The sequence below is a fragment of the Nomascus leucogenys genome, chromosome 7b (assembly GCF_006542625.1).
Source record: "Nomascus leucogenys isolate Asia chromosome 7b, Asia_NLE_v1, whole genome shotgun sequence".
Classification (NCBI taxonomy): domain Eukaryota; kingdom Metazoa; phylum Chordata; class Mammalia; order Primates; family Hylobatidae; genus Nomascus; species Nomascus leucogenys.
The window spans coordinates 9,693,661-9,720,849 of record NC_044387.1 but is presented as its reverse complement, the minus strand read 5'-3'; the positions used below and the strand labels follow the sequence as shown (position 1 = coordinate 9,720,849).

General features: G+C 42.2%; 1 protein-coding gene across 2 annotated transcripts in view; it reads right to left on the bottom strand.

The window, feature by feature from the left end:
- The window catches only part of SLC25A17 (solute carrier family 25 member 17), a 53,577-nt gene extending 26,604 nt beyond the window's left edge, over positions 1-26,973 (bottom strand). The window contains exons 1-4 of one of the 2 annotated variants that reach the window (XM_003264791.3): positions 26,771-26,971; positions 7,247-7,307; positions 2,742-2,808; positions 457-608 (exon numbers count right to left, since the gene is read on the bottom strand). In XM_003264791.3, the coding sequence (XP_003264839.1) occupies positions 457-608; positions 2,742-2,808; positions 7,247-7,307; positions 26,771-26,824 (334 nt within the window). In that variant the 5' untranslated portion in view covers positions 26,825-26,971. Of the gene's footprint in view, positions 1-456; positions 609-2,741; positions 2,809-7,246; positions 7,308-26,770 lie in introns of both variants that reach the window. The other variant, XM_030815485.1, reaches the window with a different exon arrangement.
- Between the last annotated feature and the right edge of the window lie 216 nt (positions 26,974-27,189).

Sequence of the window (27,189 nt, the reverse complement as noted above, 5' to 3'; positions counted from 1 at the left end):
ACATGCTATATGGCATGGATAAAAGTCAAAGACATTATACTAAGTGAAGTAAGCCAGTAACAAAAAAAAAACAAGTAGTGTATGATTCGACTTATATCAAGTATCTGAAGTAGTCAAATTCTTAGAAACTGAAAGTAGAATGGTGGTTACTAGGGGCTCAGGGAAAGGGAAAAGCGGAGTTTAATGAGAATAGAATCAGGTCTGCAATATGCAAAAGTACTGGAGATTTGTTTCACAACATGTGAACATGTTTAACACTACTGACCTTACACTTAAAATTAACATGGTAAATTTTATGTCACATGTTTTTTAACACAATTAAAAAAAAAAAAAAAAACCAAGTTGGAAAACTGGCTATATTCTTTGTAAGCATTACTTTGGGCTAAAGAACCTCTTAGAGGATATAAAACCACAAGGTAAATATAAAAACATTTTATACCCGGAAAACCTTGTTACCTGCAACAAACCCAACTACCAGATCTTTTCCAGTGGTAGAACGTTGACCTTTGACCCAGAGTGCTTTGAGGCTATTAAAAGTGTAGAAATAGACAAAATTGGAGCAGCAGAGACTGGAAATCACTGGAAACCACCCTCGATATGGTGCCAGGCTAGGGGAAAAACACAATAAGCAAAGTAAAGGTCATGGACAAATTAGAAATTGGCAGAGAAATCCTAGGAAAGGCTGACCATCATTCACATGGTCTCAAGCTTCACTCCTACATGAATACAAGGGACTCAAAACTGTACACACACCTCACATTCTGAAGGATGTCCAAATCAAGAAATCTATTCTAGCACTAATGATACCAAAGAAACAACACAAAGTCTGACTGATTTATTAATTCCCTCCCTTAATTTTCTTTAGTAACGTTGGTATATAAAATTAGAGACAACTTCCTCATGGCTGTTAGTTAATAGAGTACCATTCATGTTTTATTACAGGGCAAGAACAGTTAAAATTAAGTAATTATAGGAAAAAAGTACCAAAAAAAAAAAAAAAGGTGGGCACAGGAGCTCACAGGAGCTCCTACAGGCCAAATCTGGGGCAATTTGAATACCAAAATAATTAAGTACAGTAATCAATTGTAAACCACTGAAAAATAGACATTTCTGAGCCTATAGCAATAATAAGTAGATAAATAAATGAAGGAGAAGTGGAGGTCCTGCTTACAGCAGAATGCCAACACTGGTAAAACTGTCACTGTGGAGGCAATGCTGGAGTTGGAAAGTTGTCATTTTGCAACTTCGTGGTAAATTTAGGGGAGAAATGTTGATAAAGCACAGGATATTTGTATTGTTTTGAAGTATCTCCACATAGACTGCTTATAGTTGCAAGGGAAGAAAAAGTAATTGCACAATGGCTAAATCAAATTTAAGAAATCATAATTAGCCAACCAAGGGCAGGCAGACAGTATGTGAGTCAAGATGTGATACCTTGAGAAGGACATAATATCACCTGTGCATTAGTCAGGCCAATAATGCATAACCTCAATGGAATCATGAGGAAATGTCAGGCAAACTTAAAATGAGAAACATTCTTTTTTTTTTTTGAGACAGAGTTTCGCTCTTGTTGCCCAGGCTGGAGTGCAATGGCGCAACCTCGGCTCACCGCAACCTCCCTCCTGGGTTCAAGCGATTCTCCTGCCTCAGACTCCTTAGTAGCTGGGATTGTAGGCATGCGCTATCACGCCCGGCTAATTTTGTATTTTTAGGAGAGACGGGGTTTCTCCATGTTGGTCAGGCCGTCTCGAACTCCTGACCTCAGGTGATATGCCCGCCTCGGCCTCCCAAAGTGCTAGGATTACAGGCGGACTGTATTGTTTAAAAGTGTCAATGTCATGGGGCTAAAAGGCTTTGATGTATTTAACTTACTCTCAAATAATTCAGAGGAAATTTGTGTGTGGTGTGTGTAAGGAGTGAAGGGAGGTGGGACAGAGACAGCATGAGCAAAAATGGTAAAACAGAGGAAAAGAGGTTAACAGATGAATCTGAGTAAAGCATATACTTGTCTTCTTTGTACTAAGTTTAGTTTTGCAAATTTTTGTAAATTTAAAATTATTTCCAATAAAAAGCTAAAAAAAAGAAGTACATAATCTGTCTTAATGCACCTGACAGGAATGAACTAAACAACTATTTTTTTTTTTTCAGTTTACTGTATATAAAACAATGCATTTTAGTTTCATGGAAGACTCCATGATCAAGAATCAAATGGCTTGGCCGGGCGCGGTGGCTCACGCTTGTAATCCCAGCACTTTGGGAGGCCGAGGCGGGCGGATCACGAGGTCAGGAGATCGAGACCACGGTGAAACCCCGTCTCTACTAAAAATACAAAAAAAATTAGCCGGGCGCGGTGGCGGGCGCCTGTAGTCCCAGCTACTCGGAGAGGCTGAGGCAGGAGAATGGCGCGAACCCGGGAGGCGGAGCTTGCAGTGAGCCGAGATTGCGCCACTGCACTCCAGCCTGGGCGACAGCGAGACTCCGTCTCAAAAAAAAAAAAAAAAAAAAAGAATCAAATGGCTTAAGATTAAGTATTGTACAAAAATAAATAAATAAAAAGAATCAAATGCCTCACTACAGATCTTTAAGAAACTGAAAACAATTATGTACTTATAAATCAGGCAATTACAAATTCACAACATTATTGTGCTATGAGAAAGATAGAAAGTAAGCGTAACTCTACTGGAAGCACAGGAATCTCCTAACAAGTTGCTTTAACGAAGGTGAAATGAGGTAGTACTCACAGTCCTTCTTCTTTAATGATCTCCAGGAGCACCATGTGCGTAGTTTTGGATTTTCTTTTCTCATCAACTACAAGACCAAACGGTGCATGTTTATTTTATTTATTAATTAAAAAAAAATTTTTTTTTTGAGACAGAGTCTCACTCTGTCGCCCAGGCTGGAGTGCAGTGGTGTGATCTCAGCTCACTGCAACCTCCACCTCCTGGGTTCAAGGAATTCTCCCGTCACAGCCTCCCAAGTAGCTGGGATTACAGGTGCACACCACCATGCCCAGCTAATTTTTGTATTTTAGTAGAGGCGGGGTTTTGCTATTTTGGCCAGGCTGGTCTCGAACTCCTGACCTCAAGTGATCTGCCCACCTCGGCCTCCCAAAGTGCTGGGATTATAGGCATGAGCCACCGTGCCCTGTCTATTTTTTAATATTTTTAGAGATGGAGTCTCACTATGTTGCCCAGGCTGGTCTCAAACTCGTGGGCTCAAGGGATCCTCATGCCTCAGCCTCCCAAAGTGCTGGGATTACAGGCGTGAGCCACCATACGCGGCCTGTGTATGTTTAAACTAAATCCTTTGAGAATTATAATTGTCAGCATCAGCAAGTTTCACCGAAATGCCATTTACCTCACCTTTGAGCTCCCTAGGTTGCCCCAGAACTAAATGATGCCCCTGTGTGACCATGTGCTAAATTCCCACTGCAGATCCCTCGCCCTTCATCTGTTACTCATGAACCATAAAGCAGTCTAATTTAATTCCTAATTTCCAAAGGAAAAGACATGACAGAAAACATCTCTTTATTTTTTTTTTTTGAGGCGGAATCTTGCTCTGTCACCTAGGCTGGAGTGCAGTGGCGTGATCTCAGCTCACTGCAAGCTCTACCTCCCGGGTTCACGCCATTCTCCTGCCTCAGCCACTGGAGTAGCTGGGACTACAGGCGCCTGCCACCATGCCCAGCTAATTTTTTGTTCTTTGTAGTAGAGATGGGGTTTCACTGTGTTAGCCAGGATGGTCTTGATCTCCTGACCTCGTGATCCGCTCGTCTCGGCCTCCCAAAGTGCTGGGATTACAGGCGTGAGCCAACACGCCCAGCCTAATTTATTTCTTATATTTCATAAAGCTGTCTTGTTTTATTCAATTAATGTATATATTTTCCTCATTTTAGCATCTTATAAAGCAAAGAGGAAATAAATTACTATCTACCTTTTACAGGAGAGGCTATAGACACAAAAGCTGGAAGAACAGATGTGGTCGGCAGCAAAGCCAGTATTAAAATTCAAGTTTCTTTTTTCTTTTTTTTTTTTTTGAGACGGAGTCTCGCTTTGTCGTCCAGGCTGGAGTGCAGTGGTGCGGTCTCAGCTCACTGCAACCGCTGCCTCCTGGGTTCAAGCAATTCTCCTGCCTTAGCCTCCTGAGTAGCTGGGATTACAGGCTCCTGTCACCATGCCCAGCTAATTTTTTGTATTTTTAGTAGAGACAGGGTTTTACCATGTTGGCCAGGCTGGTCTCGAACTCCTGACCTCATGTGATCCGCCTGCCTCGGCCTCCCAAAGTGCTGGGATTACAGGTGTCAGCCACCAAGCCCGGCCTAAAATTCAAGTTTCTTAAAGGGTTTTAGCCTTGCGTTCTGTCTCCTAATCTAAAAAATAAAGTCTCAAAAGGACGAGGACTGTGTTTTTCCCGGCATTCTCACTGAAAACAAAACTCACCTCAATTAACTTCAAATTTCCTACCCATACCTGAAAAGTAATTTTCGAACATAAAATATGCAAATTAACCAATTTCCTAAGAATTAAAATTGGTACCAGTATGGCTTGTGGGATGGCAAACTGGCAAACCCCTATAGAAAGCAATCTGAGGCTGGGCGTGGTGGCTCACGCCTGTAATCCCAGCACTTTGGGAGGCCGAGGCGGGCAGATCACCTGAGGTCAGGAGTTCGAGATCAGCCTGGCCAACATGGCGAAACCCCGTCTCTACTAAAAACACAAAAATTAGCTGGGCGTGGTGGCGCATGCCAGTAATCCCAGCCACTTGGGAGGCTGAGACAGGAGAATCACGTGAATCCAGGAGGTGGAGGTTGCAGTGAGCCGAGATTGTGCCACTGCACTCCAACCTGGGTGAGAAAGACTCTGTCTCAAAAAAAAGAAGGCAATCTGGCAATAACCATCAAAATTACAAATACAATTACCCTTTAATGCAGTAATCCTATATCTGGGAATTTATCCCATAGAATTCACAGAAACAACGTAGCATAGGAACAAATCTATTCTTACATCATTTCTGTAATAACAAAAGGGTGGAAACAACCCCAGAATCTACAACAGGGTAAGGGTGATACAGGTTATGGTGCATTCACACCATGGAACACTCCACGGCTGTAAGACAGACAAAGACGCTCCCAATGCGCTGATTCGGAAGGCATCTAAAACATACTGTTAAGTGAAAAGTTCAAAGTACAGGACAGCATGTAAAGTATGCTTTTTGTGTAAAAAAGAGAGAAAAAAAGTAAAAAAGGGAGAAAATTAAGACTATATATTCTTATTCGCTTGTTATCCCATAAAGAATGTCTGCAAGGCTACTCAAGAAACTGATAAACATGTTACCTGCAGTGAAGAGGAAAGGGAGACAGGGCAGACTAAGAGTGAGCATTTTCACTGCACTGTATACCTTTTTATATATTTTGCCTGTTGAATCATGTAAAATTATTTATCCAAAAACTATAAAATTAACCAAAAATAGTAGGCATAAAGGGTTTAACCTTTGAATTACTATTCAAAGCTAATCTTACTCATCTCTTCATGCAAGTTCTGGCATAGGTTTACAATTTCAACTTGAACAAATCTGAGGAAAAAACAAGCAAGAATCACAGTGAGTTGTAGAGTCCCATAAAGCTGCAAAGGCAGATTAGGACTACACGCCTACATTAGCAATGGCATTGAGTATGTGGCTCCAGTATGTTCCTATTCTGCCTCTTCTTTTGAGATCATCTAACTCCCTCAAAAAACTCTCCACTGTGTGCCTTAAGTTATATGGCTTCTTAGAAAAGGATTGTAACAATTCAAAATTATTAATGCAAGCCCACTCAGGTTCTTAGATTAGAAAATGGCTAAGGCTATGACTCATCCAGGAATGACTCTCTGTTAATTAGGAAGTATAATATCTTCTGGAAAGAAAAGGAAAATAAATTTTAAAAATAAAAAATACAATAGGAAACAATGATGACCAGTATTTAAAGTCAATGGTGGATCTCTATAGTATCAGGAATCATTGATTAATTCAGAAATCACTAAACTGGGGTGGAGGCTGAGGTGGGCCAGGCCTGTATGCCCGGCCAGCCCTTCCTCCGCAGCCAACAAATGCACGTGGGTTTTTCTTGCTGTGGCCACAGGGACATCTGATAAAGTCTTTGCCCCATGGGCACCTCTGGCTTTCCCGCCCTGACCTGGAACCTCCGCAAGGGCTGTAGAGTAAGCACTGCCTCTGCACCCCGGGAGGAGAAGTGGTCCTGAGTATCTCAGATCTGCATAGAAGGGGGCACTGCCCATTTTCATTTCCAGGCTAAAGTCACCCCAGAGTGTGGCTTCACAGGGTGTGTGGAGAAAACCGCAAGCAGCTCATCTATGGAATGAGTTCGAAAGCCTCCCGCTCGGCTCTGATGGAAATACACCTGTTCTGGAAATTTGAAGGGGCTGTTGATGTGGCCTTGATCTTTGCCTGTCTTGTCATCAGTTGTCAGCAACAACTGGGCAAAAAGCTCTGGAAAAGGTCTGGAGGCAAATTGAGTCCACAGAGCTCCAGTCCACCCTTTACCCTGGGTCTTAGAGAACTCATCTCAGACAGAGAAAGTAACATGGCCTGATGTGCACCATTGGTTCTTCGGAGCTTTTTCCCCATCTGCCTCTTTCAGATCACTGATGAGCAGAAGAAAGAGTGAAACCTTCCTTCCCCACTGTAATCTGGAGCAGGAAGGCAAGGGGCCTCTAGAGTGGGAAAGGGGGTGGCAACTTTAGGCCCCAGTCTACCAGGTATCTATCTTCTCCCTCTTCTACAACTTATTTCAAACTTCTGGGATACAGTTTCAGCTGAAAAGTTTATTTTCTCAGGCAAAACTTGTTCCTCCTTAACCCTATCCCCCCTAGAAAAATAAAAACACACATACATTAAAAAAAAAAAAAAAAAGCCTGGGTACGGTGGTTCATGCCTGTAATCCCAGCACTTTGGGAGGCCAAGGCAGGAGATACCTGAGATCAGGAGTTCAAGACCAGACTAGCCAATCTGGTGAAACCCTGTCTCTACTAAAAAAGAGGTTCCTATAATCCCAGCTACTTGGGAGGCAGAGGCAGGAGAGTCGGTTGAACCCGGGAGGCGAAGGTTGCAGTGAGCCGAGATCATGCCATTGCACTCCAGCCTGGGCTACAAAAGCGAACTCCGTCTCAAAAAAAAAAAAAAAAAAGAAATTACTAGAGAAAATGTTTGCTTCCTGACACCATATGAATAGGAATATGATTCTACTTACCCTGAAGTCGAAGTCTAGCTGTATCCAGGGGAAAAAACACTGTCATTGCTGTCACACTTCCCTGAAAAGTTTGAAAAAGGCCATTACAGTATCACAAACATAGGAAGTCACAACTTTTTTTTTTTGAGACAGGATCTTGCTCTGTCATCTAGGCTGGAGTGCAGTGGCGTGGTTGTGGTTTACGGCAGCCTCAAACTCTTGGGCTCAAGTGATCCTCCCACCTCAGTTTCTCAAGTAGTTGGGGTTACAAGCACATACCCTCCAGGTGTATATCACCACGTTTGGCTAATTTTTAAATTTTTCTGTAAAGATGCGGGTCTCACTTTGTTGCCCAGGCTGGGAGTCACACCTTTTTTTTTTTTTTTTTTTTTGAGATGGAGTCTTGCTCTTTTGCCCAGGCTAGAGTGCAGTGGCGCGATCTCGACTCACTGCAACCTCCGCCTCCCAGGTCCAAGCAATTCTCCTGCCTCAGCCTCCTGAGTAGCTGGGATTACAAGTGTCTGCCACCACGCTCGACTAATTTTTGTATTTTTAGTACAGATAGGGTTTCACCATGTTAGCCAGTATGGTCTCGATCTCCTGACCTCATGATCCACCCGCCTCAGGCCTCCCAAAGTGCTGGGATTACAGGCGTGAGCCACTGTGCCTGGCCGGGAGTCACAACTTTTAAATGAACAGAAGTTTATTATTAGCAATCGATCAAATCAGATTTTCAGTAAACAAATACATACAATATTTTAATCTATTAGGATTAGTAATGTTCAAGCTTCTACTATGCTTTAGTAGAAGTATGTAATTTTTCAGAAGAAAACTCCTCTTTCTCTCTCTCTCAGAGACTGAAAAAGAAAACGTATTTCCCTGCATATGACAAGATAGGGGGTTTGCAACCTAGGACACATGTCAAACATAGGAGGCAAATGGATTTTTAACCTTCTACAGGTCAGTTTCTGCTATCATGAGCACTCCCTGATAACCCCCAAAACCAAAATACCCGGTAATTAAACAGACACATACTTTTATTCTGTGCTTAATACATTCACCACAAAGTGAAAGGATATGTAAGAATCATATTGTCTTTGAAATAGTAGTTTGCTTGTGTTTTAAATAGGAACAATCTCTTCGCTAACAATTCTTTAAGCTCATCCAAGATAACACAATGACACAAATTATCAATGAAGAAAAACAAGCAAACAACAGTCTTTCCACTTATAAGGTCCTATATAAAAACCACAAGCATATATTTAGGGATGAAACTATATGCATGAAACTTCCATTTTGGTTTATGGTTCTCAATCCAGATGCATACCCACTGGTATAGATTTGCAGGCATAAAATCAAGTTTAGACTGCTGATCTAATAATGGTTACAAAAAAATTAATTAATTAGTTAATTATTTTAGAGACAGGGTCTTGCTGTGTCATCTAGGCTCCAGTGCAGTGGCGAGATCATAGTTCACTGTAACCTTGAACTCCTGGGCTCAAGCAATTTTCCTGCCTTAGCATTCCAAGTATTTAGGACTACAGATGTGTGTCACCACACCCAGCCAATTTTATTTTTTGTAAAGACAGAGTCTCACTATATTTACCCAGGCTGACCTCAAATTCCTGGCCTCAAGTGATTCTCTGGCCTCAACTTCCTAAAGTGCAGGAGTACCAGGTGTGAGCCACTGCACCTGGCTTCACACAATATTTTAATCATGAGGTACAGGTTGCAGTGATCCAAGATTGTGCCACTGCACTCCAGCCTGGCTGACAAAGCGAGATTGCCTCAAAAAAAAAAAACACAAAAAAAAAAACGAATAAAGGCCGGGCATGATGGCTCACACCTGTAATCAATTCCAGCACTTTGGGAGGCTGAGGTGGGCAGATCATGAGGTCAGGAGTTTGAGACCAGCCTGACCAACATGGTGAAATCCCCTCTCTACTAAAAATGCAAAAAAATTAGCTGGGCCTGGTGGCACACGCCTGTAATCCCAGCTACTAGGGAAGCTGAGGCAGGGGAATTGCTTGAACTAGGGAGATGGAGGTTGCAATGAGCCGAGATCATGCCACTGTACTCCAGCCTGGGCAAAAGAGACTGTCTCAAAAAAGAAAAAAGAAAAAAAAAATATATCTATATCATGATAAATAACTAGGAACTAGGTCAACTTAAAGATAAATAAGAAAATTTGGTAGGCCTATTATCAATTTAAATAGGTCAGCCTCCATGACAAGGGAGAATATTCTAATATTTGTATTCTTCAAAACACATATTAAATGTTACCTCTCCCCACCTATCAGCTTACAATTGGTTGTTCAGTCCTCTAGGTTGCCATTAGCACTTATTTATGACTCTTTCAGCACATATACTAGAGTGAAATCTAACTCTTCTGCTAATTTGTGAGAGTATTCTTTCTATATCTGTGCACATCCTAGATTCTCAATTAAACATTTATTCAATTCACTGTACTTTCACTTATTTATGCTTTTTTGATGACCCCAACATAAATGTTCTTTTCTAGTCATGATAAATGATTAAATGATATTCAATGTTTCAAGATATGATACTCAACGACTAAATGATATTCAATGTCTCATAAAACACTGAACCCACAAAGCTTTACAAATCCTACAAATCCATGCATCCAGCATTCTTGCTCATCTTCAGGAGGCAATTTCCAAGAAAAATGGGAGCTGGAAAGTTAGAGAAAGCTTATTAAGTTTATTAAGGCTCTAGCATTCGTTTTCTATTGCATGGTATTGCATTTCTTTTCTTTTCTTTTTTTAAGACGGAGTCTTGCTCTTGTTGCCCAGACTGGAGGGCAATGGCGGGATTTCGGCTCACTGCAACCTCCACCTCTTGGGTCCAAGTAATTCTCCTGTCTCAGTCTCCCGAGTAGCTGGGATTAAGGGCGCCTGCCACCATACCCAGCTAATTTTTTGTATTTTTAGTGGAGATGGGGTTTCATCATGTTGGCCAGGCTGGTCTCGAACTCCCGACCTCAGGTGATCCACCCGCCTCGGCCTCCCAAAGTGCTAGGATTACAGGCGTGAGCCACCGTGCCCAGCCAGTACTGCATTTCTTTGAAGGGTACTGCATAGACAGGGCATCTCCAGACAGAAAAAGTCTAGCCTGGAAGCTACCTCTTCAAACACTGGGTCACCTTCATCCCTCTTTTCTGCCAGCTTTAAATAAATACTTGAAGGTTCCTAAACATAAAAGTCCTTACCTACCTACCTGGATATCTTGAAGTGAAACACCAAGATAAAGAGAACAGTCAGCCCAAAGAGCTCATTGGTCTATTACTACCTCAAGAACTGGCATATGAAAATTCAAATCAGGCCAGGCACGTTGGCTCACATCTGTAATCCCAGCACTTTGGGAAGCCGAGGCAGATGAATCACCTGAGGTCAGGAGTTCGAGACCAGCATGGCCAACATGGTGAAACCCGCCCCCCCGCAACTAAAAATACAAAAATTAGCCAGGCGTGGTGGTGGGCGCCTATAATCCCAGCTACTTGGGAGGCTGAGGCAAGAGAATCACTTGAACCCGGGAGGCGGAGGTTGCAGTGAGCCAAGATCGTGCCACTGCACTCCAGCCTGGGCAACAAGAGAGAAACTCCTTCTCAAAAAAAAGAAAAAAAGAAAATTCAAATGAGTAACACCAAGTAACAGTTTTATAAATTTAGTAGTACTGGAAAGACTGCATCAAGAGGGTTAGCTGAAAACCCACCACTGCCTCCTCCCTACTCCAATGATTAATAATGAGAACAGATTTATATATAAAAGGACTATATAGAAAAACAAAAAGGGGTCTAATTGGTAGATGAGAATTAAAAGAATACCACGTGAGACATTTTAAAATTTATTTATAAGTGACATGTAATAATTGTACATGTTTATGGGGTGCAGTGTAGTGTTTCAATGCATGTACACACTGTATAATGATCAAACTGGGGTAATTACCACACCCATTACTTTAAACATCATTTCTTTGTGGTGATAACATCGGAAATCTTCTCTTCTAGCTATCCTGAAATACGCACGACATTGTTATTTGCTATCGTCACCATAGTTTGTAATAGAACACCAGAACTTATTCATGTCTAACTTTTTCTTTTTTTAAAGAGATGGGGTCTCCCTGTGTTGCCCAAGTTGGCCTTGAACTCCTGGGTTCAGGCAATCCTCCTGCCTCAGATTCCCGAGTAGCTGGAACTGCAGCCCTGTGCCACCACAGTACCTGGCTTAAATGAAACTTTGTACCCTTTAACTAACCTCTCCTGGTCCCCCTCTCCTTCCTACCATCTCTAGCCCCGGTAACCACTATTCTACTCTCTACTTCTATAAAATCAACTTTTTTAGATTCTACTTATGAGTAAGATCATGTGGTGTTTGTTCTTCTGTGCCTGGCTTACTTCACTTAACATAATATTTATTGTCCAGGTTCATCCATGTCACCACAAATGGCAAGATTTCATTCTGTTTTACAGCTGAATCAAATTCCCATTGGTATATTTACATTTTTCTTATCCATTCATCTGTAGATAAGCATGGATAAGCATTGATTCCACATTTTTTCTATTGTAAATAGCACTGCAATTAACACAGATATGCAGAGGTCTCTTTGACATGCTGATTTCATTTCCTTTGGATATATACCCAGTAATGGGATTGCTGGATCATATGGTAGTTCCATTTTTAATTTTTTGAGGAACCTCCATACTGTTTCCATAATGGCTGTACCAATTTACATTCCCATCAACAGAGTGCAAGAGTTCCCTTTTCTCTGTATCCTCACCAGCATTTGCTAGTTTTTGGCTTTTTTTTTTTTTCATGGCTAAGTTGGAAAGTGGCTCACTGTATGCGACACATTTCCACTATGTCGGATCTCACTTCTAGTTTCCAGCTGAGCCATCTGAGGTGACTGGGCAAGTCCTTTCTCTCAATGTTTCATTTCCCATAAATGAGAAAATAGGTGGAGGGCCTTAAAGAGTTTTGATGTGAATAACGGCTATTAGATATCATCAAGAGCTTTTTCTCCAGACGACACTGACACAGGCACAGTGGGTTCTGCTTTCCTTATATCCCCCTTCTGAGCCCAGGCCCTGTTCCTCTCACTTTCAATCCCAATTCAGGCTCCAAAGGACTAGCAAAAGGAGTCCTTTTAATAATATCTAGTGCTCCTTTGTCCTGAAATCTGGCTAAGGGAGGATTTCAGGGCCTCAGCTGGTTGAGGAATGGTACAGACAATCCATCCTTGCTCATCTACGCACCCAACCTCAGAGCAAGTGTGTACTTGGGGCTCACTGGTACCTAGATGTGCAAGGTCGCTCTACCAGGGCCCCGTGAAGGAATGGGATCCCTGTTTTCTGTCTTTTTTATCATAGTCAATCTAATTGGGGTGAGATGATATCCCATTGTGATTTTGACTTGCATTTCTCTAATGATTAGTGATGTTGAGCTTTTTTTTAAGTATCTCTTGGCCAATTCTATGTCTTCTTTTGAGAAATGTCTATTCAGAGCTTTCGTTTTTTAATTATTTACTTGGTTTTTGTTTGTTTTTGCTATTGAGTTGTGTGAGTTGCTTGTATATTCTGGATATTAACCTCTTGTCAGATGCATAGTTAGCAAATAGTTTCTCCTATTGTATAGGTTATCTCTTCACTTAGGCCAGTCATTGCGCCCAGCCTGAAGTGTTTTATTGAGTGTGTGAGAATAGGGTGGGATTATGGTTGACATGCAGGAGAGCCTCTGGGTCTGTGTCGATTGCGAGCATCATCTGTTGTCTTGTGAGAAAATGGCCCAAGGCCAGGTGCGGTGGCTCACCCCTGTAATCCCAGCACTTTGGGAGGTCAAGGCAGGCGGATCACTTAAGCCAGGAGTTTGAGACCAGCCTGGGCAACATAGCAAGACCCTGTCTCTATAAAAATAAATATAAAAAAGGTGGAAAAAGAAAGAGAAGGAAGGAAGGAAAGAAAGAAAGAAAGAAAGAAGAAAGAAAGAAAGAAAGAAAGAAAGAAAGAAAGAAAGAAAGAAAGAGAAAATGGTTAAGAACTGCTGTTCTGAAGAAAGCATTATTGGCTGGGAGCAGTGGCTCACGCCTGTAATCCTAGCACTTTGGGAGGCCAAGGCAGTAGATCACTTGAGGTCAAGAGTTCGAGACCAGCCTGGCTAAAACAGTGAAATCCTGTCTCTATTAAAAATACAAAGATTAGCTGGGAGTAGTGGCACAAGCCTGTAATCCCAGCTACTCGGGAGGCTGAGGCAGGAGAATCTCTTGAACCTTGGAGGCAGGAGAATCTCTTGAGCCTCGGAGGCAGGAGAATCTCTTGAACCTCGGAGGCAGGAGAATCGCTTGAACCAGAGGTTGCAGTGAGCCAAGTTCGTGCTACTACACTCTGGCCTAGGCAACAGAGTGAGTGAGACTTTGCCTCAAAAAAAGATAGCAGAGGAATACAGAAGAGTAGAAGAATAGTGGGAAAGCTGCAATGTGATGAGGACTCAACCCAACATTCCTGGCTTTGAAGACGGGTTAAAAAGCCACTAGCCAAGGAATGTGGCGGCCTCTAGAAGCTGGAAAAGGCAAGGAAACAGATTATCCCCTAGAGCACACATGTCCAATCTTCTAGGGATAATCCTGGGACATACTGGAAGAAGAAGAATTGTCTTGGGCCACACATAAAATATACTAACACTAATGAGAGGTGATGAGCTTAAAAAAATGTCTGTGCATAATTTTTGTGATATCCGCCACACCAGATATGCAAAAAAGTCCTCGCATTCAAAGGGCTGGACATGGCTGCAGCCCTAGTCTCCAAAAAGGAATACAGCTCTGCTGACACTTTGATTTTAACTCTGTGAGACCCACATCAGTCTTATCTACAGATCTACAAGACCTACAGAAAATAAATTTGTGTTATTTTAAGCCACTAAATCTGTGGTCATTTGTTACAGCAGCAATAGAAAACTAATACAACAGGATTACTATTATACAAATTGTGGACACAAACACTGGGAAGCAGAAGGAAGCCCTGGGCCAGCTTTCAGGTTGACTGGCTGGGTGTCACAGTAATACCAGACAGACAGTACCAGTCCCAGCTAGTAACTGTGAGTACGAGAACCTGACTTGCCAACAGTGACTTGGAGCACCCAGCTGGAACAGGAAATTCTGTGCCCAGAAAGCTAACCATTATCATATTTTGCCAGAAACCCATTTCCACCTTTTTGCTACAATCCCTGGAGGCTGGAAGCAGTAAACAGATAGGCAGAGGAAGGGGGAAAGCTGTGAAGTGGGGAGGAAACTAAAAGCTGACCAGTTTTAACCAATTAAAGGAAAGGGTACACACACATACACACACACGTATGGATTTCTTTTAGGCTTTGTTAGAAAACGTAAGTGTAAATGTGAGGGTTAAATATTTAAAGTTGAAATGTAGGCTTCCATTTCCAGCAATATGGTAGCCTAGACAACGTGCTGCAAAATACCTAGAAATGTCAAATAAAATATATATAACAAATATCCTTTAAATGCTTAGCTGAACTTGCAAGAAAGTAAGGGAAATCCATTGGGGCCAGAAAGAAGATTAAAAACCTACAGGGTTATGAAGGCTCTTCTATTTTGGTTGTCTGAGGATTTTTTTTTTTGTCAGTCTAATTGCTGAAGGGGCTTAAAAAAAAAAAGGTGGAATTAACATATTATAAAATTAACCATTTTAAAGTATTCCATTCTATATATTCATAATATTATTCAACCACCACCAAAGTTCCAAAATATTTTCATCATCCCAAAGAAAATCTCATACTCATTAAGCAAGTACTTCCCATTTCCCCCTTCACTCAGTTCCTGGCAGCCGCTAATCGGCTTTCTGTCTCTATTCTGGATATTTACTCTAAAGGAAATCATGTAACCTGTGACTTTTTGCTACTGGCTTTTCTTTTCTTGTCTTAGAGATGGGGTCTTTCTATGTTGCCCAGGCTGGAGTGCTGTCTGTACCTATTCATAGGCACAATCATGGTACACTACAGCCTTGAACTCCTGGCTCAAGTGATCCTTCTGCCTCACTCTCCCAAGTAGCTATGACTACTGATGATTGCCACCATGCCCGGCCATGGCTTCTTTACACTTATCATGCTTTCAAGGTTCATCCATATTGTAGCACATACAAATTCTTCATTCCTTTTTATAGCTGAGTATTCCACTGTGTGTATATGCCACATTTTATCTATTCAAAATGTTTTGGAATGAGATAGAGGTGGTGGTTATACAACATTGTGAATGTATTAAATACCATTGAACTATACTTGAAATAATCTTATGTTGTATGAATTATATCTCAATTTAAAAAATTAATCCTCACAACAACCCAATGAAGCAGGCACTATCATTCTCTTTATTTTACAGATGAGGAAGCAGATGCCAAAAGGTACAGTAATTTTCTTAAAGTCAGATAGTTTGTGATAGAATCAGTATTTGAACATAGGCAGCCTGACTACAGAGGTCACGCTCTTGCTATAATTAAAACTTTTAAAAAATTACTAATATAGAAATAAAAATTGGAGGCCAGGTGTGGTGGCTCATGCTTGTAATCCCACCACTTTGGGAGGCCGAGGTGGGCAGATCACGAGGTCAGGAGATCGAGACCATCTTGGCTAACACAGTGAAACCCCTTCTCTACTAAAAATACAAAAACTTAGCCCGGTGTGGCAGCATGTGCCTGTAGTCCCAGCTACTCCGAAGGCTGAGGCAAGAGAATGGCGTGAACCCGGGAGGCGGAACTTGCAGTGAGCTGAGATCGTGCCATTGCACTCCAGCCTGGGTGACAGAGCAAGACTCCATCTCAAAAAATAATAATAATAATAATGTACTCCGAATGCTAAAGGTAAATTTGGAACACAGCATTCTATACCTCAGGGACTTGCTATATTTGTCTCCTAGCCAAGCAAACACAAAGATGACTGTTTTTATAAGCAGCTATTACCTGAAGCAAAATATTTGTTATATATGTGAGTCTTATGCCAAGCTGTATAAGCACATAACTTTTCAGAATCTGAATTTAATTTATCTTAACATAAATACTCATTTTTTTTCCCCTGAGGACTGTCTGTTCACTTACATAAAATTAGAAGGCACAAAATACCGAGAAGATAACCACAATGTACAATACTGTTGTGCCAGAGAGGCATAAAATAAATCCATTATTTTGAGTCCCACAGAATTCTAACCATCTATCTGAGTGGGAGTTCTATCGCTGACAGCAATTACAATTTTAAAGAATCTATTTCCCAAGAGACACCCTTCTTTGTATCTCACTCAAAATATTTTTAATTACAACACTCTCCACCCCCGCAGCATTTAACCATTCAGTGTTGGGAGAATAAGTGACTTCCTACACTATATTGGCACTTGAAGCAGTGGAGTTCCCTTCAGCTGAGAAGTGAGGAGACAGGGCAGGGTAGTTGAGGGGTCTGCCCAAAGCCAGAGTGGCAGAGGCAAGGTTACAACCAAGATCTCTGACTCCTACTCCTACTGTTTATGGTTCTCCTACCAAAGTTCTCAACCTTTTTTTAATCAAGACACACATGACATTGAAATTTTCTCTTCCACTTATAAAAGTGTACACAACACACACACATAAGATCTGGGAAAATCAAACAACTAATTCTTAAGAATGATTATATGAGGAGGGAGGGAATTAAGAGTGGTTTCTATTTCTCATGTTACGCATCTCTGTACAATGTTTTTATAAAGAAGCATGTGTTAAAACATTTCAGTTTTGAAGTGGGTAAGAGGCAAATATTTTTTATAAAAGACATCAGAATACAAGATATAATACAGTCTAGTGATTCTCAAACTATAGTCTGGAGATCCCTAAAAGTCCCCAAATCCTTTCTAAGAGACTTTGTAGGATTAAAAACCTTTTCATAAGAATCATTATGATATAATAAGATGCTATTTGCCTTTCTCATTCTTACTCTCTCACAGTGTATAGCAAAATTTTCCAAAGGCTACACATAAATGTGTGATATTGCAACAGACTGAATTCAGAAGCAGATAAAAGGATCCAGCTATCTTCTATCAAGTCAGAGAGAGGGTTGCAAAACTATACATCAATGCCATTCATCTTACAATGTTTTGGAAAATATGATTTAAAAAATATAGCTTATGTATGTTAACATGTAATGGATGTATTTTACCTTTTTTTTTTTTGTAGAGGCGAGAGAACATTGGAATTATAGGTATGAACAACCACACCCAGCTAACGTATTTTTAATGATTTTTAATGAATTAACAAATATCTTGGCCGGGCTCAGTGGCTCATGCCTGTAATCCTAGCACTTTGGGAGGGTGAGGTAGGAAGACTGCTTGAGGCCAAGAGTTCAAGACCACCATGGCCAACAACATAGACCACATCTCTTTAAAAAAACAAACAAAAAGGCTCACACCTGTAATCCCACTTTGGGAGGCCGAGGTGGGTGGATTGCTTGAGCCCAGGAGTTCTAGACCAGGCTGAGCAACATGGTGAAACATGTAGAAACCCAGTCTCTACAAAAAAATTAAAAAAAAAAAAAAATTGGCCAGCGTGGTGGTGCACGCCTGTATTCCCAGCTACTTGGGAAGCTGAAGTGGGAGAATTGCTTGAGCCTGGGCTGTTGGGGCTACAGTAAGCTGAGATTGTGCCACTGCACTCCAGCCTGGGTACAGAGTGAGACCCTGTCTCAAAAAAAAAAAAACCAAAAAACAAAACCAAATATCTCAATGATTTCTCAGTTTTAATTTCTAACACAATAATATTGATATAACCACATAAGCAAGACTCTGGGGTTGGTGAAAATTTTTAGGAGTGTGAATGGGTCCTATGACTATAGTTTGAACACAGGCCATTAACTGCAAAAAAAATACATCATTAACAAACTTCATTATTATTTACTATCGATTCTAATACTCCCTTCAGCTAATCTTATCACGCCAGGGTCACAAAAACAGAACCTGACATCATCACACTACCGCTGGGTTGGCCACTGTCTTTTCCAGGAAAACTCCATAAAAAGGTAAATACCTCTAGGAAGCTATATATTATATAGGATATTGATTATATCCTATAATTAATGTCTTACAGATGATCATTTATTAGGGTTTTTTTTTAAATGATGGGATGTGATACTATGATGCAAAGTATATATTTGGTCCTCATCCTAGGCTCCTGACACAGAGCTCCTGGTAAAATTCTTGTGATTTCCTGAATGACAGGAATGTCTTCTTTCATAATAGTGTCTTAGTCCCTGGTTCCTGATGCAAGAGCATCCAAGACCCTTGGAATCTCCAGAGTGCTAAGAGTGTCTTTTTGTATACTGATGGCCCCTATCTTTTAGTGCATTAATTGTATCTTCAGCTGTATCTAATACATTCAGAAATTTGTGCTTGAATTTGAATATATCACTAAGCTTCAACAATTAACATGAATTCATAGCTATGCATTAAATATTCTTTTTTTTTTTTTTTTTTTTTTTTGAGACAGAGTTTCACTCTTGTTGTCCAGGCTGGAGTGCAATGGCGCAATCTCGGCTCACTGCAACCTCGGCCTCCTGGGTTCAAGTGATTCTCCTGCCTCAGCCTCCTGAGTAGCTGGGATTACAGGCATGCGCCACTATACCTGGCTAATTTTGAATTTTTAGTAGAGATGGGGTTTCTCCATGTTGGTCAGGCTGGCCTCAAACTCCCAACCTCAGGTGATCCTTGAGGTCACCTTGGCCTCCCAGAGTGCTGGGATTACAGGTGTGAGCCACCGTGCATTAAATATTCTAATTGTAAATTTTTAATCGATCAAAGCAAAGCATGCATAGTTTAAAAAAATCACATAGTATGACAAAATATAGCAGTTTTTGCCCCACTCCTCTCTATTTTATCCAATCTTCCTTCAGAGAGGCAATTAAATTCTTCTAGTTGTTTGTTTTGGAATTTATACATCTCCATATAATAATATACTGATATCTTATTAATCATTTTTAGACATTATTTACATTCTCTTATGGGGAATGAGAATTCAGCTCTCTTATACCACATTCTCTGTTTTTTTGTGGTTATTGTTTTGAGACAGGGTCTCACTCTATTGCCCTGGCTGGAGTGCAGTAGCACGATCTCAGCTCACTGCAACCTCCATCTCTGGGTATCAAGCAATCCTCTCACCTCAGCCTCCCAGGTGGCTGGGACCACAGGTGTGAGCCACCACACCCAACTAATTTTTGTATTTTTTGTAGAGACAGGGTTTTGCCATGTTGCCCAGGCTGGTCTTGAATCCCTCTCTTTATTCTCTCCATCCTTCTAATAGTTAAGATTTTTGCTTAAATCAATATTCGGTGTTCCCATGATTATCATGTATTAACTTTTATTTTTAATTTTTGCTTATTTTTTTTTTAGTAGAGACGGGGTTTCACTGTGTTGGTCGAGCTGGTCTCAAACCCCTGGCCTCAAGTGATCTATCCGTCTCAGACTCCCGAAGCACTGGGATTACAGGCGTGAGCCACTGAGCCTGGCCAATCATGCAGTAACTTTTAAATTGTAGTCATTTTATTTCTATATATATATTTTTTGAGACAGGGTCTCATTCTGTCGCCCAGGCTGGAGTGCAGTGGTGCAATCGTGGCCCACTGCAACCTTGGCTTCCCAGACTCAAGTGATTTTCCAGCCTCAGACTCCTGAGTAGCTGAGACTACAGGTGTGAGCCAGCACAGTGCTGGCATTTGCTTCTGGTGAGGGCCTCAGGTGGCTTATATCATGGTGGAAGGTGAAAGGGGAACAGGTAAGAGAGGGAGTAAGAGAGAGGAGTGGGTACTAGGCTCTTTTAAAAAACCAGCTCTCCCATGAACTAACAGTGAGAACTCACTCATCACTAAGGGGACGGCACCAAGCCATTTATGAGGGATCTGCCCCCATGACCCAAACACCTCCCACTAGGCCTCACCTCCAACACTGGGGGTCACATTTCAACATGAGATTTGGAGGGGTCAAACATCCAAACTAGATCAGTCACATAAACAATTTTTAACCTAAGTTCCTGGGGATTTGGGGGTTACTCTTTTTTGTGAACAATTCTACAACTGACACCTGGATTTCCTTGTTTCTTTTTCTTTTGCTTTCTCTCTTCCTTTTTTTTTAACTTATTTATTTATTTTTAGAGATGAGGTCTCACTACATTGCCTAGGCTGGTCTCGAATTCCTAGCCTCAAGTGTTCCGCCTGCCTCAGCCTCTCAAAGTGCTACAATTACAGGCATGCTCAGCCTGGCACCTGGATTTCTTAAGAATGCATCATCATCTACATTTCAGGCTACTTACTAAAAAAAAATAGATGGTTTATTCATTCTGGGCTGTATCTGTCCCGTAAAAGGGCAATAAATATCTAAAGTATACTTTTTAATTTGGCCAACACAATCCACACATGAAGTTGAACTTACAGACAGAGCAAGAATGAAACACTGGGTAAATCTGGTCAAGACTTGGTCCCCCCCAGCGTGTGCAATCTTATGGGAATAATAGATAGGAACATACATAAATACAAAAGCAGATTTTCATGCCTTTTAAGCATAAAACAATGATGTTTGGGTTGGTATACCAACCATATCACCAAATGTGACTGACTGTTTCTAAAATGTTGATTCATCCTAGCAGGGTGAAAACTAGTGGGTGGGGGGAAAAATACAATGCTAGTCCAAAATCAGTTTCCAGAGGGGTCCAGAAGTGGCTAAAGTCACAGCAGCACCACTGAAATCAATGTATAGCCTCTCCTGATTTCGAACACTGCATTATAGAACAGAAAGATTATTTTAAAGCCGGGTACGGTGGCTCACACCTGTAATCCCAACACTTTAGGAGGTGGGAGAATGGCTTGAGCTCAGGAGATTGAGGCTGCAGTGAGCTGTGATCATCCCACAGCACTTCAGCCTGGGAAATAGAGTGAGACTTTGTCTCAAAATAAATAAATAAATAAAAATTAAAAAAAATTTTTAAAAACCACCTAAGATGTTTTCCGTGGTTTAAGCTAATAAAATTCTAAAGATTAAAAGCCACTTACTATGGCTTTCATATTTAAAAATGTTATTCACCTCATCAGAGTTAATGTAAGTCTTTTCCCTGGCATAACAATCAAGCTAACCCATATATACACAGACAGATAGGCAAGTTACACAAATGGCCTCATGGATGACACTCTCGAGTGTTTAATGGAAAGAGTGTGGGCTTTGGGACAAAATCTAGGTTCAGGTCCCAAGTATAGTATATATTATATAAGTAATTTCAAATCTCTATGTCTCAATTTCCTCATTTGTAATTTTGAGACCAGTATCTGTCAAGGTTGCTATGAGAAGTTAGAATCAAATTACGGAAAGTAACTGGGCGTGGTGGCTCACACCTGCAATCCTAGCACTTTGGGAGGCTGAGGTGGGCAGATCACTTGAGGTCAGGAGTTCGAGACCAGCCTGGCCAACATGGTGAACCCTCATCTCTACTAAAAATACAAAAATGAGCCAGGAGTGATGGCACACACCTGTAGTCCCAGGTACTCTGGAGGATGTGGCAGGAGAATCACTTAAACCTGGGACGCAGAGGTTGCAGTGAGCCGAGATCGTGCTACTGCACTCCAGCCTGGGTGACAGAGTGAGACTCTGTATTAAAAAAAAAACCATCTCTACTAAAAATACAAAAAAATTAGCCGGGCGTGGTGGCAGGCACCTGTAGTCCCAACTACTCGGGAGGCTGAGGCAGGAGAATGGCGTGAACCCGGGAGGTGGAGCTTGCAGTGAGCCGAGATCCCGCCACTGCACTCCAGCCTGGGCGACAGAGCGAGACTCCAACTCAAAAAAACAAACAAAAAAAATTATGGAAAGCCCCTAGCATCATACCAGGCACACAGGCGGCACTCAACAATTGTTGGTTTCTACATGTCCTTTATAGCTATAGCATCTGTTAGTAGTAGAAACCAGTATTAATTTTAGGTCCCTAAAATGAGTAATGACTTCTCAAGTTCCCTCTAAAAGAGCAATTGCTATTTAGTAAAAAATAAACACCAACTGCTCTTTCAGAAGGAGCTTCAGAAAGGTAGAAGGGTCAACAGTATAGAATACTTACAAAGAACTGGAATCAATTAAGAATGCAAAAACAGTTGGTAGATTTTTGTTTGTTTGTTTGTTTGTTTTTCTTCTTTTTTTTTTGAGACGGAGTCTCGCTCTGTCGCCCAGGCTGGAGTGCAGTGGCGCAATCTTGGCTCACTGCAAGCTCCACCTCCCGGGTTCATGCCATTCTCCTGCCTCAGCCTCCCGAGTAGCTGGGACTACAGGCGCCTGCCTCCATGCCCGGCTAGTATTTTGTATTTTTAGTAGAGATGGGGTTTCACCGTGTTAGTCAGGATGGTCTCGATCTCCTGACGTCGTGATCTGCCCACCTCAGCCTCCCAAAGTGCTGGGATTACAGGCATGAGCCACCGCACCCGGCCCAGAATATTCTTTAAATAAGCTTAGCACAAAGTGAAAGAGAACAGGCAGAGGCTGAAGCTGCCAGATTCCAGATCAGATTGGTATAGTTTTCTGATGGGACAGGCCTGACCATGTTTGAGGGCTGAACAGAAGTAGACACTAGGTTAAAGCTATAGGAAAGAGATGAAAATTACTGGAGCAAAGTCCTAGAAGAAAACTGGCCATGGGCTGGAGGGGAGGACCAAGATCGAAGGTAGCAGACACTGAATATGTCTGTTTCTCCTCTGAGACCAGCAGAATGTAGAAAACACGAGTACAACTGTAATTGGAAAAAATTGAAAAAACTCATCCCAATTAGGTTCTATTTTATCTAGAGAGTAAAAGGTAAGATCATCTGCAACAAGTGAAGGGAATGGGTGGAGATGGCCATGAGGCAAGAGAACATTTCAATTCCCTTAAATTTCTAAAACTAGGTATAAGTGCTGTATTTGCAAGAATATACTTGAGACAGAAATGAATAATTATGGTCTTACTACAATGTTCCATTATGCTAGATACTCCACAAATATAACCACATTTACTTCTCACAAGAACCCAGTTAAGTGAGGCGTCGTTACTGTCCCTGTTTTATAGTTCGATTAAAGATGACATTCATAGTTAAGTTCTACTACAGAACTTTTTTTTTCAGCTATTATGCCATATTTGCTTCTTAAAAAAATTAAGTTATACAATACTATGTATGACGATATAATTTCATTAATCCTTTTTGATTCAGGCATAAACAAACAAAGTTAGAAAAGCAATTCCAGGCCAGGCGCAGTGGCTCATGCCTGTAATCCCAGCACTTTGGGAGGCCAAGGCAGGCAGATCACCTGAGGGTGGGAGCTTGAGACCAGGCTGACCAACATGGAGAAACCCCGTCTCTACTAAAAATACAAAATTAGCCAGGCGTGGTAGTGCATGCCTGTAATCCCAGCCACTCAGCGAGAGGCTGAGGCAGGAGAATCGCTTGAACCCAGGAGGCGGGGGTTGTGGTGAGCCGAGATCACATCACTGCACTCCAGCCTGGGCAACAAGAGCGAAACTCCATCTCAAAAAAAAAAAAAAAAAAAAGAAAGAAAAAGAAAAAGAAAAAAAGAGAAAATAGGCAACAAGTGAAAAAAAGAAGTATCTTTGTAGATTAAATAGAAATATATTACCACTATTGCCAGTCACTCTTTCTACAGCAGGAGTCAGAAAACTATGGCCTATGGGCCAAATCCAATCTAATACCTGTTTTTGAAAACAGGATTTTATTGGAACACATCTCTGTCCGTTCATTTACTGTCTACAGCTGATTTCACACGACCATGGCAATGCTGGGTAGCTGTGACAACTGTACACAAAGCCTAAAATATTTCCCATCTGCTCTCTTTAAAAAGTTTGCCAACCTCTATGTTCTTTTATAGCACTTAACTGTATCTAAAATTATTCTACTTATTTTTTAATTATTCATTTATTTATTTATTTTTTTGAGACAGAGTCTTGCTCTTGTCACCCAGGCTGGAGTGCAATAACACAATTTCAGCTCACTGCAACCTCCGCCTTCCGGGTTCAAGTGATTCTCCTGCTTCAGCCTCCCAAGTAGCTGGGATTACAGGCGCCCACCACCATGCCTGGCTACTTTTTGTATTTTTAGTAGAGACGGGGTTTCACCATGTTAGCCAGGCTGGTCTCGAACTCCTGACCTCAGGTGATCCGCCCGCCTCAGCCTCCCAAAGTGCTGGGATTACAGGCGTGAGCCACCGCACTCGGCCTATTCATTTGTTGTCTGACTCCCATATTAGAATGCATAGTTCATGAAGAAAAAGACCTTCTTCTCTACTGTATTCCTTGCACCTAGAACAGCGTATGGCACATAGAATGCACTCAATAAAGGTGTTTAATGAACATTTATTCCAAGAAAGAAGAGAAAAACATTTCCCATCTTCTCACTTTCTTCTTTTAGATGCACTCCAACTATTTACCCCACCACTCCACCAAAACTGGTCTTCTCAATTAACCACTGGATTTATCAACATGATAAATTCTCAATTATTTCTTAGTCCCCACCTTACTTGACCCATCAGCAGCATCTGACCCAGCTGGTCTACATCCTTCCCCAGAAACACTTTCTTCACGTAGCTTTCACTCTTAGTTCTTAGCTTCCCTCCTACAGTACTGATCCATCCTTCCTTTTGTCTCCTTTGCTGGTGCCATCTTATTTTCCCGGCCTCTTAATGGTTAGCCTGCTCCAAGACTCAGTCATTGAGATTCTTCTGTCAGTCCATACTCACTTCCCTAGTGAGCTCATCTAGTCTCATGACTACTCTTAGGCATTTCAAACTCCTCCAAAACCAAAGCCAAATTTATCATTTCCCCCAAAACCTTCTCCTTCACAGCCTCTGCCATCCCAGTAAATAACACCATCCCTCCAGTTACTGAAGCCAAAAACTCTTGGAGTCAACCAACCCTCATTTTATAAATATATTCCAGGCCAATGATCACTTCTACCATGTCTGCTACCACCCTGATCCAAGTCACCATCATCTCTCGCCTGATAATTAATTGTCCCCTGTTCCCTTACATTCTACTCTCAACACAGCAGCCAGGGTGATCACGTTTAAAGGTAAATCAGCAAGTTCAACAGCTAGCCAGAGTGAAAGTCTCACACAATTTGGTCCCCTGAAACCTATTTGCCCCTTTGTTCCCTCCACTCCGGAAACACAGGCCTCCATGCCCATGTTAAAGCAAGTCACGCAAGCGTCCATCTCGGCCTTCATACTGGCTGAAAGGCTCTTCTAGCTGAACTGAACCAACCAGGCTTCCTGAATTAGGCATTTTCATGAAATGCTGTGTCACTTAATTCTCTAAACTCTGTGAGGTAGGTATCACTTCCTCCACTTTACAGATTAGGAAAGTGAGGTTTACAGGGCATTTAACTAACAAATGATGGAGTTAGGGTTAAATCCAGATTAGTCTACACGGAAGGTGAGCTCTCAGTGAAGTTTCTGGAGGCTAAACAGAGGATTCAGTGATGTTCCTCTGAAGTCACAGTGATTTTAACAGCTAAAGGTGTGTGCTAACAACTGGTGAAGAATATGAGAAAAGGCAGTCAAAGAGATAAAAGAACCAGAAGAGGAGTCACCAAGCCAAAAGTGGAAAGTTTTAAGGAAAAGAGGAGAGAGGGGAAGTGTCAAGTGGAACCTAGACACCAGAAGCCCAAGAATCGAGCGTATACCTCATAACAAACCACACTTGTGGTAGACAGGAACCCAGTTCTTGAGTTTGAAAGAAAGAAAAAAAAGCCAGGCATAGTGGCTCATGCCAGCACTTTAGGACGCCAAAACGAGAGGATCGTTTAAGGCCAGGAATTCAAGACCAGCCTGGGCAACACGGCCAGACCCAAAAATTTTTTTAAAAAAATGTAGCCGGGTGTGGTGACTCACACCTGCAGTCCCAGCTACTCAGGAGGCTGAGGTGGGCGGATCGCTGGAGCCCGGGACATTGAGGCTGCAGTGAGTCGTGATCGCGCCACTGCACTCCAGCCTGGGCAACAGAGCGAGACCCTGTTCGGAAAAAAAAAAAAAAAGAAAAAGAACCATCTTCTCCTGCTAATAATAGTGCCCAGAGCTATCCTACTAAGTATTGCCACTTGCCCGCGGCAAGCGTGAAGACAGGCTGTAGGGAAGTATGTGACTAAGCAACACGGCTTCACACCTACGTTCTCCTCCGGGCCAGTGAAGCAAAGTGTGTGAGTGTGCGGTGGTGGACTGACCTTAAACTTCCCAAGGCAAAGATGCGGACCCTGAGTGGGCACGTGTGACCACGGCTCTCTACCCCACAGTCTACAGGAGACCAGGAGGTGGCGGAGTCTCGGCCCTTACCCCGTATTCCTCCAACAACTTTCCAACAATGGCCCATTCCTCTCTGCCCCACAGTCATGACAGTGGACCCCAACCCACACTACCTCCCTCTCAGACCCATCCCTCAGGCATATCCCGGGACTGGCCCCCGAGAAGCCTTACAACCCGTTGCGGCCCGGGCGTGAAGACCCAGTCTCACCACGGCTCCGGCCACGGCGTGGACCAGGCTTTCGTAGGACAGCACGGAAGCCATTGGTGCGGCTCCTCGAAGACCCAGCCACACTTTTCCTACAGATGCCGCAGCCAGTGGAATTAGGAAAGGAGCACCTGAGCTCAGGGTGTGAGTCACAATCCCCACCCTCTCAAACCCGCCCGCCTGCCGTAGAACCACTTCCGGGTCGCGGGGCAGGAAAAGGGGGGGCCTAAGAACGCCCCTGAGCGCTGATTGGCCCCTGTGGGCGCGGGGCGGGACAGCGAGGTGTCCGCGGGGGCCGGGCTCCAAGGCGCAAGGCGGCCTGAGACCAGGTACCCGGCTCCCGGTTCCCACGACGTTCTCTGGCGTTCCCGGTCCCTGACCAGTCCCTCCATCTCAGAAATCTTAATGGCCTTTACTCTGGT